Genomic DNA, 19,186 nt, shown 5'->3' with positions numbered 1-19,186 from the left:
TGATAATACTTACGGAATATAAAAATACTTGCTTGATATGTTTTCCAGTTTCTTTGCAAATGCAACTTATTTCTATGTGAAAACTGAAATGGTCTGTTCATTCCTTTTCAGTAGATGCTCTTATCCAGAGCAATTTACAGTAGCCAGGGCATAGATGCATGGTATAAACCGCTCTACAGCCTTCATTGTCATGCACAGTCAGTACACAACACTACGCTCACCATGTCTTCGCAGGATCAGATGGTGACAGGTGTCCCAGCAGGGTCAGACAGCCATGGAAGTACAGTCTACAGAGCTCTGGTGAATTTTGCAGTATATTATAACGAGTGAAGGGAGACAAAGTCACATCTTGAGTTGATGGCTAGGCTACAATGGTCATTTCAATTATTGTACCTTTGATTCTATTCTTAGATAATGTATAAATGTACACCAAGGTAATTATTTGTCATGTCTCATCTGAGCAGGATCAGATGGTGACAGGGGTCTCAGCCAACCAGGGAAGACCAGTGTGTGACGGCACTGAGGTGAACTTTTGCAGATGCAACACTTTATTCTTTCTTTGCAACAAACACTGGACAAGCCAGAAGCTTCAAAGATTGAAACTATTTTAAGGCAGTCTGACAAACCTCTATAAAGTTGATTTTCAAACTGTATCAAGGGTTGATAGGCTTTTCCCGATGACACATGTTTTGTGTCATCAGGAAAAGCCTAACAAAAATGTGAGAAAGACCTGGGAGACACTATTGATGATGATGAATGGATACAGATATGGTTGAATGCCCAGTCATGTTCATATAATCGCAGACATAAATTACTTCAGTTTAACACCTTCCACAGAACGTACTATATACCAGTGAAACTGAATTTCATGCACTCAGAAATGTACTTCCTCTGCTGGAGGTGTACAACACAAAAGGGAACAAATTTGCATATGTTGTGGTCTTTTGAAGGTTGGCTGAATTCTGGCAAAGAGTATGTTATTTTACCTCAACATGTCTACATACTCTCCTTTCTCCCTGTTTTTGTTTGCTTGGAAATGTTGATACTGGAGACTTATCAGAAGAAACTGTGTAATGTAGAATTTATAGCAACTAAGAAATCCATTGACATTAATTGGAAGGTTGGTTATCCTCCCACAATGTCACAATGGATGGCAGAAGATTAAAGGTATACTGTGCAACTTTCATAAAGTCTGCTGTGACGTAGAAGTCCGTCACTGGCCGCGGGCAGCATTTGGTACTTTAACGCATGCACACATTCATCACTCCTCCGTTATCAGATAAGTTAACAATGTGGGTCGACACACAAGTTAACTTCTGTCTTACTACATACATTTCACACGTATGTCAGTGTTCATATTTAATATATGCAATATTTATAATACTTATCGATGTTGTGGATGAGCGCGTTGTTTGTTTGTTTGTTTGTTCTGTTCCTCTCTCTATCTCTGTAGCTCCTGGGTATGCTGGATAAGGACCCGAGCTAAGGAATTGGGCTGACTTTATAGTGCCTGTCCCAAACGGCTCATTAATGTAAATGGGCATATTGGAAGACACTGTCAATAGTGATGTAATGTTGTAAATGTTATGTTGTGATGTTGTTTAAAACACGTGTTGCAATGTATATCCTTTAGTATGTTTAGTTAATGGAAAATGTAGGTTTGACTAGGTAATTGCTTAATTAATTAGTGTTAATTGTTCTTAGGGGAGGGGCTAGCCCTACAAAAGGAGCCTCTCTTTCAGTTCATGGAGAGGCATTTTTTTTTTGGATTGAGTGTGGATGGGGCAGCATTGTTTTTAGCTGGCTGATGTCATAAGGTGAATGCACCAATTTGTAAGTCGCTCTGGATAAGAGCGTCTGCTAAATGACTTAAATGTAAATGTAAATGTACATACTCCCCCCATTTTAAGGGAGCAGAAGTATTGGGACAAATTCATTTTATGCGTATTAAATTAGTAAAAGGTTAAGTATTTATCATATTCATAGCACAAAATGACTACATCAAGCTTGTGACTCTACACATTTGTTGGATGCATTTGCTGTTTGTTTTGGTTGGGTTTCAGATTATTTTGTGCCCAATAGAAATTAATGGTAAATAATGTATTATATAATTTTATAGTCACATTCATGTAGAAGTGTTTAGATTCTTATTTACAATAAGTGACCACAAAAGGGTCATATACATTTTTTTTTTAATGCAGGAAATGAGCTTTTGTTGCCCAAAAACTTTCGCCAGGTTATGCCTGGTCAAAAGTAGCACATTATTTATGGGATATGGTGCCATTCGGGACAGTCACAGATCCAGAGCTCATATCACTTTTGAAGATATACTTGGCAGAGCAGCACAGTGGTGTCTTTGTTTTTTCATTCTATTTTAAGCTGATGAAGGCCATCTTTGTAAACTTCCATCTCAGCCAAATATGCCTTGTAAAGTGGTCAAATTAGATTTAGCATGTTATGAGAGGAATGTGGTTGTGAGGCCACAGTGGCTGAGAAGCTTCACTCACAGAGGATATGGCCTGTAGACAGCACATGACCAGACGAGATTGCTAGGCAGTTACTGACTTATGAGGCGCTGTAAAGAGCTGATACCAAGGCTAGTTTATAATGGAACCAGGGCTGTCTCTGGTATCTCACACATGAATCTGGCAGCTCACACATGAAGCTTGCAGTAGAACTGTTATGACTTATGGCTGTTTTTTTGTGTTAACTCATTGGTTAACCAGAAATATGTTTAGTATGCTCACATTTTTTATAAGAAAGCTCATACTGAAAAGAGAAACTCGTAAAGAATCATACATAAGAGTAGACAGTTCGCATTATAATGCAACTCCAGGGATAGACAGTTAGCATTATAATGTAACACCAGGGATAGACAGTTAGCATTATAATGCAACACCAGGGATAGACAGCATTATAATGCAACACCAGGGATAGACATCATTATAATGCAACACCAGGGATAGACAGCATTATAATGCAACACCAGGGATAGACAGTTAGCATTATAATGCAACACCAGGGATAGACGGTTAGCATTATAATGCAACACCAGGGATAGACAGTTAGCATTATAATGCAACACCAGGGATAGACAGCATTATAATGCAACACCAGGGATAGACATCATTATAATGCAACACCAGGGATAGACAGCATTATAATGCAACACCAGGGATAGACAGCATTATAATGTAACACCAGGGATAGACAGTTAGCATTATAATGCAACACCAGGGATAGACAGTTAGCATTATAATGCAACACCAGGGATAGACAGTTAGCATTATAATGCAACACCAGGGATAGATAGCATTATAATGCAACACCAGGGATAGACATCATTATAATGCAACACCAGGGATAGACAGCATTACAATGCAACACCAGGGATAGACAGTTAGCATTATAATGCAACACCAGGGATAGATAGCATTATAATGCAACACCAGGGATAGACATCATTATAATGCAACACCAGGGATAGATAGCATTATAATGCAACACCAGGGATAGACAGCATTATAATGCAACACCAGTTAGCATTATAATGCAACACCAGGGATAGACAGTTAGCATTATAATGCAACACCAGGGATAGACAGCATTATAATGCAACACCAGTTAGCATTATAATGCAACACCAGGGATAGACAGTTAGCATTATAATGTAACACCAGGGATAGACAGCATTATAATGCAACACCAGGGATAGACAGCATTATAATGCAACACCAGTTAGCATTATAATGCAACACCAGGGATAGACAGTTAGCATTATAATGCAACACCAGGGATAGACAGCTAACATTATAATGCAACACCAGGGATAGACAGTTAGCATTATAATGTAACACCAGGGATAGACAGTTAGCATTATAATGCAACACCAGGGATAGACAGTTAGCATTATAATGTAACACCAGGGATAGACAGCATTATAATGCAACACCAGGGATAGACAGTTAGCATTATAATGCAACACCAGGGATAGACAGTTAGCATTATAATGCAACACCAGGGATAGACAGTTAGCATTATAATGTAACACCAGGGATAGACAGTTAGCATTATAATGTAACACCAGGGATAGACAGTTAGCATTATAATGTAACACCAGGGATAGACAGTTAGCATTATAATGCAACACCAGGGATAGACAGTTAGCATTATAATGCAACACCAGGGATAGACAGTTAGCATTATAATGTAACACCAGGGATAGACAGTTAGCATTATAATGCAACACCAGGGATAGACAGTTAGCATTATAATGTAACACCAGGGATAGACAGCATTATAATGCAACACCAGGGATAGACAGTTAGCATTAAAATGTAACACCAGGGATAGACAGTTAGCATTATAATGTAACACCAGGGATAGACAGTTAGCATTATAATGTAACACCAGGGATAGACAGTTAGCATTATAATGCAACACCAGGGATAGACAGTTAGCATTATAATGCAACACCAGGGATAGACAGTTAGCATTATAATGTAACACCAGGGATAGACAGTTAGCATTATAATGTAACACCAGGGATAGACAGTTAGCATTATAATGCAACACCAGGGATAGACAGTTAGCATTATAATGTAACACCAGGGATAGACAGCATTATAATGCAACACCAGGGATAGACAGTTAGCATTATAATGTAACACCAGGGATAGACAGTTAGCATTATAATGTAACACCAGGGATAGACAGTTAGCATTATAATGTAACACCAGGGATAGACAGTTAGCATTATAATGCAACACCAGGGATAGACAGTTAGCATTATAATGTAACACCAGGGATAGACAGCATTATAATGCAACACCAGGGATAGACAGCATTATAATGCAACACCAGGGATAGACAGTTAGCATTATAATGTAACACCAGGGATAGACAGTTAGCATTATAATGCAACACCAGGGATAGACAGTTAGCATTATAATGCAACACCAGGGATAGACAGTTAGCATTATAATGTAACACCAGGGATAGACAGCATTATAATGCAACACCAGGGATAGACAGTTAGCATTATAATGCAACACCAGGGATAGACAGTTAGCATTATAATGTAACACCAGGGATAGACAGCATTATAATGCAACACCAGGGATAGACAGCATTATAATGCAACACCAGTTAGCATTATAATGCAACACCAGGGATAGACAGTTAGCATTACAATGCAACACCAGGGATAGACAGTTAGCATTATAATGTAACACCAGGGATAGACAGCATTATAATGCAACACCAGGGATAGACATCATTATAATGCAACACCAGGGATAGACAGTTAGCATTACAATGCAACACCAGGGATAGACAGTTAGCATTGTAATGCAACACCAATGATAGACAGTTAGCATTATAATGCAACACCAGGGATAGACAGTTAGCATTATAATCTAACACCAGGGATAGACATCATTATAATGTAACACCAGGGATAGACAGCATTATAATGTAACACCAGGGATAGACAGCATTATAATCTAACACCAGGGATAGACATCATTATAATGCAACACCAGGGATAGACAGTTAGCATTACAATGCAACACCAGGGATAGACAGTTAGCATTATAATGCAACACCAGGGATAGACAGCATTATAATGTAACACCAGGGATAGACAGTTACCATTATAATGCAACACCAGGGATAGACAGCATTATAATGTAACACCAGGGATAGACAGCATTATAATGTAACACCAGGGATAGACAGTTAGCATTATAATGCAACACCAGGGATAGACAGTTGGCATTATAATGCAACACCAGGGATAGACAGCATTATAATGCAACACCAGGGATAGACAGCATTATAATGCAACACCAGGGATAGACAGCATTATAATGGAACACCAGGGATAGACAGCATTATAATGCAACACCAGGGATAGACGGTTAGCATTATAATGCAACACCAGGGATAGACAGCATTATAATGCAACACCAGGGATAGACAGCATTATAATGCAACACCAGGGATAGACAGCATTATAATGCAACACCAATGATAGACAGTTACCATTATAATGTAACACCAGGGATAGACAGTTAGCATTATAATGCAACACCAGGGATAGACAGCATTATAATGTAACACCAGGGATAGGCAGTTAGCATTATAATGCAACACCAGGGATAGGCAGTTAGCATTATAATGCAACACCAGGGATAGGCAGTTGGCATTATTTTTTATGTTGATGCACACTGACTAGCCTACACCAAACCACATCGTTTCCTCTCAGATTTTTACCCTTCCAGGAAGAGCTGCTGAGTCTCGCCAAACTAATTATAGATAATCAAATGAGCAGGCCACTTAAACACATGGACAATAAATACATTGAGAGTTTATATTGTTTACTATTACTGTTATTGTCTGTTTTCTAGACAGCTTGTTCAATCTTAGGCTGCGTCCATAATGACACACTTTTCCTTACAGTGCACAAGAACCCTGGTCAAAAGGCACTATATAGGAAATGGGGCCCCCTTTTACACACTCCCTTGAAATGCAGCCCCTCCACGGCAGGCAGGGCTCTACAGTGCAACCATTTTACTCACATATGCGCCTAAATATTTTTGCTGTACGACCTGGAATTTTAATTTTAGAGAACCAGTGCACCTAGAAAATGAAGGATTCTAGCTTTATTACCTCAAATATTTTTCATTATGCTCCTAAATTTTGTGTGTACCTACATTTTTCAATTTAGTCACACACATGCTCCTTGTAAAAACAGGTCAGCGTAGAGCCCCGCCAGGGCAAGTTTAGTTTGTTAGCCACCCTGCAAACTGGAATCGATCTAACAGATTCCACCTCTTTAAATGTTTTCTGCTCACTGGGTTGACTCAGTTTGGGCCCACGTGTGAAGTACATCAATGTCACGCCCAGCATGTTATCCAGGGAACGATGGACTGCACTGGCTATAGCACCACTGCACAAGGTGAAAACTGATTTTGCTAGTGAGTGGATTTGAGTTTAGCCTATAAATTAGGAACCATGAGCAACTCGTGTACCTCAATGTCACCTCAAGTGTGTGTGTTCAAGGTAACGATGGCCACCACTGCAGTACCGGAGACAGGGGCGTTCCTGGCTCTCCGGGCCCTGGGCTGGGGCTCGCTCTAAGCCTGGTGTGGACCTGCTCAGCATCGCAGTCTAGAAAGCCATGGGGGTTCATAGTGTAGTATTAATGAACTCAACCCATCTCATTGTCTAGCCCTTATCATGCCATCAGAAAACAGACCAGCATCATCCCTATTACCAACACTCAGTAAATGTACAACACATTGTGCTGCTTAAAAAGCCTCTATTTGTCCATCTTTGCAGCTAACAGATCAGGCAGACGATGCAGTCCGTTTTCCCGGCTATTAAAAAAGAACGAGGAAGGATCAGCCAACTCAGAGGAATGGGACACCATCTTCAAGTCTAAAGAGGACTGAAGGTCTAGACTAAATTCGCACCCTGGCTGAGAGCAGCATTAATAAGTCACTGTGGGACTTAACCATTACTGTGGGATGGGCAGTCAGTTGGTCACTGTGCTGAGAAGGAAATTAACTTGGCGTCCACAATGCGGTTAGTTAGTGGTCCAGCCACTCTTCACTGATGCTCATCTGAAGCCGATGAAGAGAGCACCCCTTGCCTGAAGGAGGAATTATGAAACAAATTACTCTTGGACTGAGGCATCACGGTTCATTTAAACTCCCTTGGATAATCTTAATTTCTGATCAGAGGCTTACTATGTAAAATCACAGGAGCCCTGGACTGTCTTGTACTGTACAGTTAGCCTAAACACCAATCTGTTTGTGCTCATTGTCAAGCCACATTGTTGCTATGACGAGTATCAAGTAGTTTACATAAGACTGGCACTAAGGCTAGTACAGTCGTCCTCGGCAGCGACTGCTTTCTCATTTGTGTAGTGCTTGAACAGATGTGGACTCTACTCACTGTGCTTTGTCATGAAGGCCACAAGATGGATTGTCTTAAATCTGTATATGATCAGATTTCTTTGTCAATCAAAATGTATTTCACACTATTTGTTCTGCGAAAGAGTAAAAAGATAAATGTGTTTGCAATTCTGAAGACAGTGAAAACTGTGCAGCTGAATGTGAGGTGCCATGCCTGGTTTCTCTTAAACGGATTGAACCATCATTCAATGTAACACCTATAAGTGTTTACCGTAAGCTATTACCATAAAAGACAAGTATAAAAGTGAGAACAGACCTGAACTATCTTAAACTGCCCGGCTAGCCATATAACAAGGAAGGTGTAAAAATGCTTGTGACAGCTGCCCCTGATGTTTTCCTACACATTTAGCCCACAATCAAGTTGAAAGACCATGTCATGCAAATGTTGATGCCACAGCCGTAACCCGGAGCACTGTCAGTTCAGCTGAAGTCTGACACACTTCTCTATGGAAGAGGATCTTCTGAGGACTTGAGTTTTATTTCTGTCGTGCATAGAATTCCTTCTCTGTGCTAAACTACTACTGTACTCGTCTTCAGTTTGATTGGTTGCAGTTATGAAATATAACATGCCATTTACGCAAAGCGACTTTTAGTCACGCATGCATACAAAAACACTTTGGCCATATTCTGCCGCGGGCCTCCTGTTCACAATGTCTGGACAGAAGAATCAAAAACACCTGTGCTCAACCAAAATTCATGTACGTTTATTCTTAACATGTGGAACATAGAATAAAGATTTTATACTGAATAAACAATGTAAAGTTGATCAAATGAAAGGGGGAGAAGTACCCTATATGTAGAGTAAAAAACAACAACACTTAACTGTCAATCAGGCATGTTATACAACATTGTTATTCTGGAATACAGTTCTGCCCATTATGGTCTGTTAGCTAGCTGACTGTACAATCTAAATACGTTTTGTCTTTTCATAACCAAAACTAGAGCGGTCTCATCCCTATATGTCCTTAGACCTGTCCCAGTCAGAATATAATTCATATATTTTTTTTTAAATACATAAAATGACTAACCTCATTTGAAGTGAGTAACTAAATATTCAGTATTCAAATGAGCAGTAATAATAATTCTAAAGGTCATTATAATTATCAACTACCATCACTTATCTATACCACATCTCTTGGCGAAGAAACCAAATAGGGCTGTCAATGTACATCTTCTATATACAAATGGGCTTATAGATAGAAAATAAGATAAGGACTGATGGAAGTACTGTGTTGCTATGGTTACCAGTAAGTCAGTTGAACAGGGTGTCTTGTCTCTCCCTGTTATACTGGTATGGTAATATTATTATGATGCAATACTTGTGGTCAGTTGCCTGTGGTCGAAAGTCATTCACATTTGTTAATATCCCCCCCCCCCCCAACAAGCCTACTAAATCCTATTGCACAATAGGGTCCCCCCCCAGAACAGGATATATGATGTACTGTTATATATTCAGAGTAAAGTCAGTGTTTTTTTCTTTACCTTAATACACAATAAAAGAGGTCTATCTACAACATGATTCACAACTTAAATAAGTCTGCTTCCCCCTGCAAAAAAACACCAACAAAAAGATCCCATACAGACAAACAGCCACACAAATAAAATGTAAGCACGAGACCCCAAAACTAAAGTACGTTACCTTTCATTGGGTGCCAACTTTGGTTAAAACAAAAATGAAGCGACAAATAAAAATAGAAAAAAATGTAAAATACCAAGTATTAAATCTTTTATTAAAATTATTAAAAATTCCAAATGAAGGTTGTGATTTGGGCAGAGGAGCTATATATATATATTTATTTGTAAAAAAAAAAGTGTCCTTTTATTTAAATAAAAATATAATACCACCCACACACACCGATGTGTTTGTGTTCACTGTAGCCTGGTAGTCAGACCAACCCCCCCTCCCTCTGTTTCTTTGCCTGTGGCTGTCACGAGGAGCGTCCAATCTTAAACAGTACTTCACACATGATGGCCGCCACGGCTGAGCTCAGCACAGAGGACAGGGAGATATCCAGTAGCCTGCTCTCGTAGAGAACCAACTCTGTCCGGTTCTCCTTGGCCATGGCCAGCAAAGCCTTGGCGGCCCTGCACATCATGTTAACGCTGGGGGGTTGGGGGTGTGCTGTTGGGTGTAACAGGCTGTGGGGTCCCTGCTGGTGCTGGCACATGGCCACGCAGTCCTCCAGGAAGCCGATGAGTATCCCCACACTGCCCTTCTGCAGGGCGATGGCACGCGCCGCGGTCGGGTCCCCCTGCGCCAGGTTAGAGAGCACAGCCACCGCCATCTCCCGGCACACCTGAGACTTCCGCTCACCCACGTGGTGCACCAGGGTGGCGTAGAGCTTCTCCTGGCGGCTGAACGGCGGCGTGGCCAGCAGGAGGTCCACGTTGTTGTCCTGGATGCTCAGCTTGCACAGGCACTCCAGCACCAGTCTCTGGGGGGTGAGGGAGGAGGAGCAGCCCGCCGTGGTGAAGGGGTCCTGGGCCTCGGCAGAGGGACACACCATCCAGTGGAGCAGCCCGTCCAGGATGGGCAGACAGATGCTTTCTGGGTAGAGGGACAGGTCTAGTTGACCTGAGATGTTAGCCAGGGTGACCAGAGTGTTCTCCCTGAGGGCTGACAAACAGTCCCACCACCACTGGTCTTTACTGCAGGCCCGGCCCTGCTCCTCCTTTCTCTGGTAGCTGGGAGGCATCCTCCTCCTCTGGGGGTGCAGGTGATGCAGCAGGACCAGTCGCCCCAGGATCAGCACCAGGCCCGGGTGGCAGGACATGTCGTTGTCATTCCCCGGGACGAAGGAGAGGCCGCGGACGATGTTGGAGATGCAAACGCAGCGGCGGGCCAGGGCGTCCTGCCAGGGTTCGGCCGTGGAGAGGGGCGCCTCGTCCCAGCAGCGAGGCTCGTCCTCCAGCAGGGTGAAGATAGGGCTCTGGGTCTGCATCCCGGGAAGCCCGTTCCTCTCTGACAGAGAGCCTGGCCAGGCACTCAGCATATCGTCCATAGTGGCTGTCTCAGTCATGCTCTTTTCTACAACAGCCTTCCTCTCCTCCTCTACCTTATCCTCCCTCTCTGTAGGCTTACTGTTGGTCTCCTCGCCACGTCTCTCAAAGTGTGTCTGGATGTGGGCCGTGGAGTCCCCTCCTCCAGCCTTCCAGTGCAGCAGGCCAGAGGTGAACCCCCTGGGCAGACTGAGCTCCTGGTCCTCCTCCACCTGGTCCTCCTCCACCTTCACAGGCAGCTTGTCGTACTTACTGGCCTGTTTGGGCCTGGGCTCTGGGGGCTGGGACTGCTCGGTGGCGGCCCCCTCCTTTTCCTCCCCCTCTACCTTCTCTTTCAAAGTCACCTCCACAGGCTCTTCCTTCTCCTCTGTGCTGCCGTTGGCTGTGGTCTTCTCTGGCCCGCTGTCCCTCTGCTCTTCGTCTAACTGGCTGTCAAGCTCTGCAACTGTAAGCTCCTCTTCCTGGTCTGTGATTGGTCCGAGCAGCACCTTCTGGCCCTCGGTGCCCACCTCGTACTCATCCAGGATCCCAAAGATGGAGATTAGACTCCGGCGGAAGTACTCCACTATCAGCTCCAGGAATCCAGGCAGCTGGGGAAACATAGCATATCATAGAGGTTAGGTGGCTCTCTGAAATGATTGTGTGAAAGACTATTAGAGAACAGTTTGGTTAGGGGCATTTGTCCTTGAATCCAGTCACGGTCCAATAACCACACCACTGAGAATGAAGCCATGCATTTGACATGGTTTAGTATGGTATACTATAGATATTGGATGTTTATATCATTCATGGATATCATTGGACATTGTATGGATATGGTTTGTGTAGCACCGTCACCTGTGCCAGGGTGAAGGAGGACACAGTGCTGTCGTCATACAGCAGGATGTTGATGGTGTCCAGCGCCCACGTGCTCTCAGCCAGCAGACCTGACTTCAGAGACATCATCACACGCCACGCCTCTGGGGTTCCTGAGGGTAAGAGGTTACAGTTCCAAGGTCAGAGGAGAGATGAGGGTCGCATCGAAAATGGCACCGTATTCCCTATCCCGTGCACAACTTTTGATCAGGGCCCATACATTTTTAAATGTAACCCATATTTAACTAGGCAAGTCAGTTAAAAACTAAAACCTGTGTACTGTTGGGGACACTGGAGGACCAGGGTTGGGATACACGGCTCTATAATAACAGGCTAATTATCCTACCGGTCTCCTTGGAAGTAAGTCTGCGTCGGACCTTGAGTTTGGGCAGGGTGGCCTCCACAGACCCCATGGGGAAGCTGATATCTCTGTGGAGCGGTAGAATGCCCTGCCCTGACATCCCCCCACTGTATGAGCCTGGCATGAACCCAGGCATCCCTGCCTTCTTCAAAGAGGCCATGTGGTGGCCCCCGTTGTTGGGGGAAAGGGGTCCGGGTCCCCCCATGGGCCTGGCGAAGGGGCTGGGGGCTCTAGCGATGTGGTTGGCCATGGCAGGGTTAGACTGGTAGGAGGAGAGGGGCTGTCGGGAAGCCATAGGGGGCATGGAGGAAGATGGGTATGGGGACTGGCGCTGGCCCGGGTGTCCGGACGGCCACTGGCCGTCCTGGAGGGCCCTTCCCTCTGGGTCATCCCCCGGCCCCTGGCCCTGTCGGCCGGGGTAGCCCATGTCTGTCCTAGGGTGCCACATGTTGGCCTGGGGGCCTTCTGCAGAGGCTCCGGAGGGGAAGGGAGGGCCTCCGCTCATCATGCCGTGTTGTTGGGGCCCCTGGATGGCTCCCATGCGGTCTCGGCTGTAGGGGTAAGGGTACTGGCCCTGCATGGGCCTGTGCTCCGGCCCCATGTAGCCCCCTCCATACTGGCGGTGCATGTCTGGCTGCTGCCCTCCGTACTGCTGCATGTCGTAGGCTTCACCCTCATGGCGCTTAGCAGGGGGACCGTACATCCCCTCTTGTCCCACTGGCCTCTTATAGCCCTGAGAGGGAACACAGAACTTTATACGTTAGATACTGCAGTTACAAAGATGACCTTTTATTGATGTCTCTCACTCTCTCGCTCTCTCTCGCTCTCTCTCCAACTCTCCCTCTCGCTCTCTCTCCAACTAGCAACAAGCCATGATGTTGGAGTTGGACAAGGTGGAGTAGAAGCCAATGATGATTACTTACTGGTAGACCGCTATCGCAAACCCAGTTTAGACTTTACTTTGCATTGAAATGGCCAAGTTAGCCTGTTTTCCATCTGTTCAAGTTTCAGTAGATGAAGCACAGTGCCCTCTAGGGGCGGGAGGCTTGAGGCTGGGTCTGACCTGTTGTGGGTACATCCCAGACTGGTGAGAGCCATAGGGCATGGGGCCGTGAGGATACTGCTGCCCATAACTTTCATGTCCATGTGGCCTACAAAGGAAGAAGTACACACTCAGTCAGAACACAAATAAACTATGCATATGTAGGTAGCTTTATAAATAATAAGCTCATTTAATGAGTCACTACATGTAAAGCCAACAGTTTTTATGCATCCTTCACAGAGCATGACACGTCTTACCGCTGATGGGGGTATCGGTTGGCAGAGTACATGCTTGGGTCACCGCTGGAAGGTACCATGTTGTTCTGACCCCCAGGGGGAGGCACACCCCCCTCCGAACCCATCACATGGTCTGGTCTGGTGGGGAGGACAATTATGAGCAGCTCAATCGTGGCATTTATATTACTGTCTGATGAAAGTCTCAGATTGAAACATCAAATGTTTTGGACTTGGGATTTACAATGAATCATATATTTATAATAGAGTGCCCCGCCTCAACTTCTGATCCATCAGTTGATTATTAAGGTAGCACCTCTATTCCAGTTGTTTAAGCATGAAACACCTCTTTTCCTACACAGGGGAATTTCCCCAATCACTGCCCTGGACAATTGGGATATTTTTTTGACCAGAGGAAAGAGGGCCTCCTACTGTCTCCCATCCAGGGACCAACCAGGACCAAACCTGCTTATCTTCAGAGGCAAGCCAGCAGTGGGATGCAGAGTGGTATGCTGCTGGCACTCAGTGAATATATCTACTATAGAATGTTGGTTATTAAGATACCCACCTCCTGTCGTAGCCAGGCCTGTAGGGGTACTGTGACCGTGGGCCAGGGCCCATACCCATCCCTGGCATGGCTCCTAAGGGAGGACCACGGGGGTACATGTCCTGCATGGCACCACTGGGCATCTGACCTGGTCTATAGGGCTCACTGCCCCCTGGCCCTGTGCACAGAGAATAGATATTGTATATACAGTGGATTCAGAAAGTATTCAGACCCCTTGACTTTTTCCACATTTTGTTACATTACAGCCTAATTTTAAAATGGATTAAATAAATGTTTTTACTCAATCTACACACAATACCCCATAATGACGAAGCGAAAACAGGTTTTTAGAAATGTTTGCAAATGTATTTCAAATAAAAAACTGAAATACCTTATTTACATAAGTATTTAGACCCTTTGCTATGAGACTCAAAATTGAGCTCAGGTGCATCCTGTTTCCATTGATCATCCTTGAGATGTTTCTACAACTTGATTGGAGTCCACCTGTGGTAAATTCAATTGATTGGACATGATTTGGAAAGGCACACACCTGTCTATATAAGGTGACAATGCAAAAAACAAGCCATGAGGTCAAAGGAATTGTCCGTAGGGCTCAGACAAGATTGTGTCGAGGCACAGATCTGGGGAACGGTACCAAAACATGTCTGAAGCATTGAAGGTCCCCAAGAACACAGTGGCCTTCATCATTCTTAAATAGAAGAAGTATTGAACTACCAAGTCTCTTCCTAGAGCTGGTCGCCCGTCCAAACTGAGCAATCTGGGGAAAAGATTATTGGTCAGGGAGGTGACCAAGAACCTGATGGTCACTGACAGAGCTCCAGATTTCCTCTGTGGAGATGGGAGAACCTTCCAGAAGGACAACCATCTCTGCAGTACTCAACTACTCAGGCCTTTATGGTAGAGTGGCCAGACGGAAGCCACTCCTCAGTAAAATACACATTATAGCCTGCTTGGAGTTTGCCAAAAGGCACCTAAAGGACTCTCAGACTATGAGAAACAATATTCTCTGGTCTGATTAAACTATTTTGCCTAAATGCCAAGCGTCACGTCTGGAGGAGACCAGGCACTGCTCATCACCTGGCCAAGACCATCCCTACGGTGAAACATGGTGGTGGCAGCATCACGCTGTGGGTATGTTTTTCAGTGGCAGGGACTGGGAGACTAGTCAGGATCGAGGGAATGATGAACGGAGCAAAGTACAGAGAGATCGTTGATGAAAATCTACTCCAGAGCGCTCAGGATCTCAGACTCAGTTTCACCTTCCAACAGGACAACGACCCTAAGCACACAGCAAAAACACAGGAGTGGCTTCAGGACAAGTCTCTGAATGTCCTTGAGTTGCCCAGCCCAGACTTGAACCCGATCAAACATCTCCGGAAAGACCAGAAAATAGCTGTGCAGCAACGATCCCCATCCAACCTGACAGAGCTTGAGAGGATCTGCAGAGAAGAATGGGAGAAACTCCCCAAATACAGGTGTGCCAAGCTTGTAGCGTCAAACCCAAGAAGACTGGAGGTTGTAATCAGTGCCAAAGGTGCTTCAACAAAGTACTGAATAAAGGGCCTGAATACTTATGTAAATGTATAAAAAAAAAAAAAAAAAAAAAAAAAGTTTTTGCTTTCTCATTATGGGGTATTGTGTGTAGATTGATGAGGGGGGAAAAAACTATTTCATCCATTTTAGAATAAGGCTGCAACGTAACAAAATGTGGAAAAAGTGAAGGGGTCTGAATACTTTCCAATGCACTGTATGTTGTGTATATTATTTGGTCTATATTCTGTCTGTGTACTCTGCATTTACTGCTCCGGCAGTAAATGTCTGTTTTCTAGCTCCGGCAGTAAATGTCTCTGTTTTCTAGCTCCGGCAGTAAATGTCTCTGTTTTCTAGCTCCGGCAGTAAATGTCTCTGTTTTCTAGCTCCGGCAGTAAATGTCTCTGTTTTCTAGCTCCGGCAGTAAATGTCTCTGTTTTCCAGCTCCGGCAGTAAATGTCTCTGTTTTCCAGCTCCGGCAGTAAATGTCTCTGTTTTCCAGCTCCGGCAGTAAATGTCTCTGTTTTCCAGCTCCGGCAGTAAATGTCTCTGTTTTCCAGCTCCGGCAGTAAATGTCTCTGTTTTCCAGCTCCGGCAGTAAATGTCTCTGTTTTCCAGCTCCGGCAGTAAATGTCTCTGTTTTCTAGCTCCGGCAGTAAATGTCTCTGTTTTCTAGCTCCGGCAGTAAATGTCTCTGTTTTCTAGCTCCGGCAGTAAATGTCTCTGTTTTCTAGCTCCGGCAGTAAATGTCTCTGTTTTCTAGCTCCGGCAGTAAATGTCTCTGTTTTCTAGCTCCGGCAGTAAATGTCTCTGTTTTCTAGCTCCGGCAGTAAATGTCTCTGTTTTCTAGCTCCGGCAGTAAATGTCTCTGTTTTCTAGCTCCGGCAGTAAATGTCTCTGTTTTCTAGCTCCGGCAGTAAATGTCTCTGTTTTCTAGCTCCGGCAGTAAATGTCTGTTTTCTAGCTCCGGCAGTAAATGTCTCTGTTTTCTAGCTCCGGCAGTAAATGTCTCTGTTTTCTAGCTCCGGCAGTAAATGTCTCTGTTTTCTAGCTCCGGCAGTAAATGTCTCTGTTTTCTAGCTCCGGCAGTAAATGTCTCTGTTTTCTAGCTCCGGCAGTAAATGTCTTGTTTCTAACTCCGGCAGTAAATGCCTCTGTTTCTAGCACCATTTCACCAGGACAAATTCCTGGTACGTGTAAATGTAATTGGCGAATATAGGCCACTGATTCCATTTGCATTCATGTTAGGCGTTATAAAAGGCAAGGATGTGTAGTACATGATTTTATCACTTGGGGGCAACATAGTCTAAGGAAATAATCACGACAGAGAGTCAGGTCTGATGGGCTAACCAAAAACAAGGACGAAAAGTGATTTGAACCTACATGGAGAATTGAGGAAGTACCAGTCATATTCAGTTCAGACAACAGGTGTATTACTTCACTTTCACTAACATCACATTGTTCATCTAGTATCAAAATCAAAGTTTATTTGTCGCATACAAAGAACAGCAGACGCTAAAGCAGGTGCAGCAAAATGCTTGTTTCTAGCTCCGGCAGTAAATGTCTCTGTTTCTAGCTCCGGCAGAAATGTCTCTATGTTTCTAGCTCCGGCAGTAAATGTCTCTATGTTTCTAGCTCCGGCAGTAAATGTCTCTATGTTTCTAGCTCCGGCAGTAAATGTCTCTATGTTTCTAGCTCCGGCAGTAAATGTCTCTATGTTTCTAGCTCCGGCAGTAAATGTCTCTATGTTTCTAGCTCCGGCAGTAAATGTCTCTATGTTTCTAGCTCCGGCAGTAAATGTCTTAACAGTACAATACTAATAGACAAATATCCCCCAAAAAGAATGCAGACAAACAATGTGGACAATACCAGTAGGAGTGTACTGTGTTATGTGAATGCACTGTGTGTCATGTGTTTAAGGAGAGGCTGGTCAGCTCACCCTTCCGGGGCCCTTCATAGGGGTCCTTGTTGGCGTCGTACTGCATCCTCATGGAGGGGTCTGCACTACCACCAACCTGATGGTAGGGGGCGCCAGAGGGCATGGGCCCTCGCTTGTGGAACGCAGGGTCACTGACCTCTGAGAAGGGATCGTGGACACGGATACCAACACTGTTCCTGAGACATACAGGAGGGGTAAGGAGGACAAGAAAGGATGATACAGAGTTAAAGAGGGGTATCCGTGTGTGTATACAGTCATATTTAGACACACCCCCACACTATCGGGCTATGAGTGGCCCCCAGCCCAGGACCTACCTGTTGCCTGGCTGGGGGGTCATGTGTCCGTGTGGTGTGGTGGCGGGAGTGGGAAGCTTCATGGCCTCTGACATCTCAGTCATGGAGCTGCTACCTGTAGACTGGGGGGTGTGAGGACCCTGCAGGGAGCCAGAGTTGGCTAAAGGGAAATTGGCAACGGTAGACAATTGTTAAAACGTCTAAAATATACATTTACAAACATGTGCAATAGACAGACTGATAAACATGGGGACCCTACAGGGAGCATTAGTAAGCAGGAGAGACTAAGGGGAAAAGACACAGCCATAGAGAGATGTATAAGTAATTAAGTTGTCTGAGCCAGAACGGCCCATAGGTTAGGAGCCTATCTCCTGTTCCTGTAGTGTGAGGCAGATGAATGCATGTACAGTGGGGAGAACAAGTATTTGATACACTGACGATTTTGCAGGTTTTCCTACTTACAAAGCATGTAGAGGTCTGTAACTTTTATCATAGGTACACTTCAACTGTGAGAGACGGAATCTAAAACAAATCCAGAAAATCACATTGTATGGTTTTTAAGTAATTGATGGTCAGATTCGCGTTAATCGTCAAAAGAATGAGCGTTACACCAAGGCCTGTACTCTGGAGCGGGATCGATTTGGAGGTGGAGGGCCCGTCATGGTCTGGGGCGGTGTGTCACAGCATCATCGGACTGAGCTTGTTGTCATTGCAGGCAATCTCAACGCTGTGCATTACAGGGGAGACATCCTCCTCTCTCATGTGGTACCCTTCCTGCAGGCTCATCCTGACATGACCCTCCAGAATTGACAATGCCACCAGCCATACTGCTCGTTTTGTGCATGATTTCCTGCAAGACAGGAATGTCAGTGTTCTGCCATGGCCAGCGAAGTACCCGGATCTCAATCCCATTGAGCACGTCTGGGACCTTTTGGATCGGAGGGTGAGGGCTAGGGCCATTCCCCCCAGAAATGTCCGGGAACTTGCAGGTGCCTTGGTGGAAGAGTGGGGTAACATCACACCAAGAACTGGCAAATCTGGTGCAGTGCATGAGGAGGAGATGCACTGCAGTACTTAATGCAGCTGGTGGTCACACCAGATACTGACTGTTACTTTTGATTTTGAACCCCCCCTTTGTTCAGGGACACATTACTCAATTTCTGTTTGTCACAGGTCTGTGGAACTTGTTCAGTTTGTTTTTCAGCTGTTGAATCTTATGTTCATACAAATATTTCCACATGTTAAGTTTGCTGAAAATAAATGCAGTGTACAGTGAGAGGACATTTCTTTTTTTTGCTGAGTTTATAAAAATAAATAGAAAAGCAGACATTGAAGATCCCTTTGAGCATGAAGTTATTAATTACACTTTAGATGGTGTATCAA

The 19,186-nt window shown here is 44.4% G+C and overlaps 1 protein-coding gene across 5 annotated transcripts in view; it reads right to left on the bottom strand.

The window, feature by feature from the left end:
* Positions 1-8,665: 8,665 nt before the first annotated feature.
* Positions 8,666-19,186, bottom strand: part of LOC129817627 (AT-rich interactive domain-containing protein 1B-like) — a 100,343-nt gene continuing 89,822 nt past the window's right edge. For all 5 annotated transcript variants that reach the window (XM_055873057.1, XM_055873058.1, XM_055873059.1 and 2 more), the window contains 8 exons: positions 17,825-17,963; positions 17,511-17,686; positions 14,042-14,198; positions 13,498-13,614; positions 13,262-13,349; positions 12,184-12,931; positions 11,820-11,950; positions 8,666-11,572 (listed from right to left, as the gene is read on the bottom strand). In XM_055873057.1, the coding sequence (XP_055729032.1) occupies positions 9,911-11,572; positions 11,820-11,950; positions 12,184-12,931; positions 13,262-13,349; positions 13,498-13,614; positions 14,042-14,198; positions 17,511-17,686; positions 17,825-17,963 (3,218 nt within the window). In that variant the 3' untranslated portion in view covers positions 8,666-9,910. The remainder of the gene's footprint in view (positions 11,573-11,819; positions 11,951-12,183; positions 12,932-13,261; positions 13,350-13,497; positions 13,615-14,041; positions 14,199-17,510; positions 17,687-17,824; positions 17,964-19,186) is intronic.

Source organism: Salvelinus fontinalis, chromosome 20 (genome assembly GCF_029448725.1).
Source record: "Salvelinus fontinalis isolate EN_2023a chromosome 20, ASM2944872v1, whole genome shotgun sequence".
In the NCBI taxonomy this organism is placed as follows: domain Eukaryota; kingdom Metazoa; phylum Chordata; class Actinopteri; order Salmoniformes; family Salmonidae; genus Salvelinus; species Salvelinus fontinalis.
The sequence above is the reverse complement of the archived record's forward strand: the minus strand, read 5'-3'. Positions and strand labels throughout refer to the sequence as shown.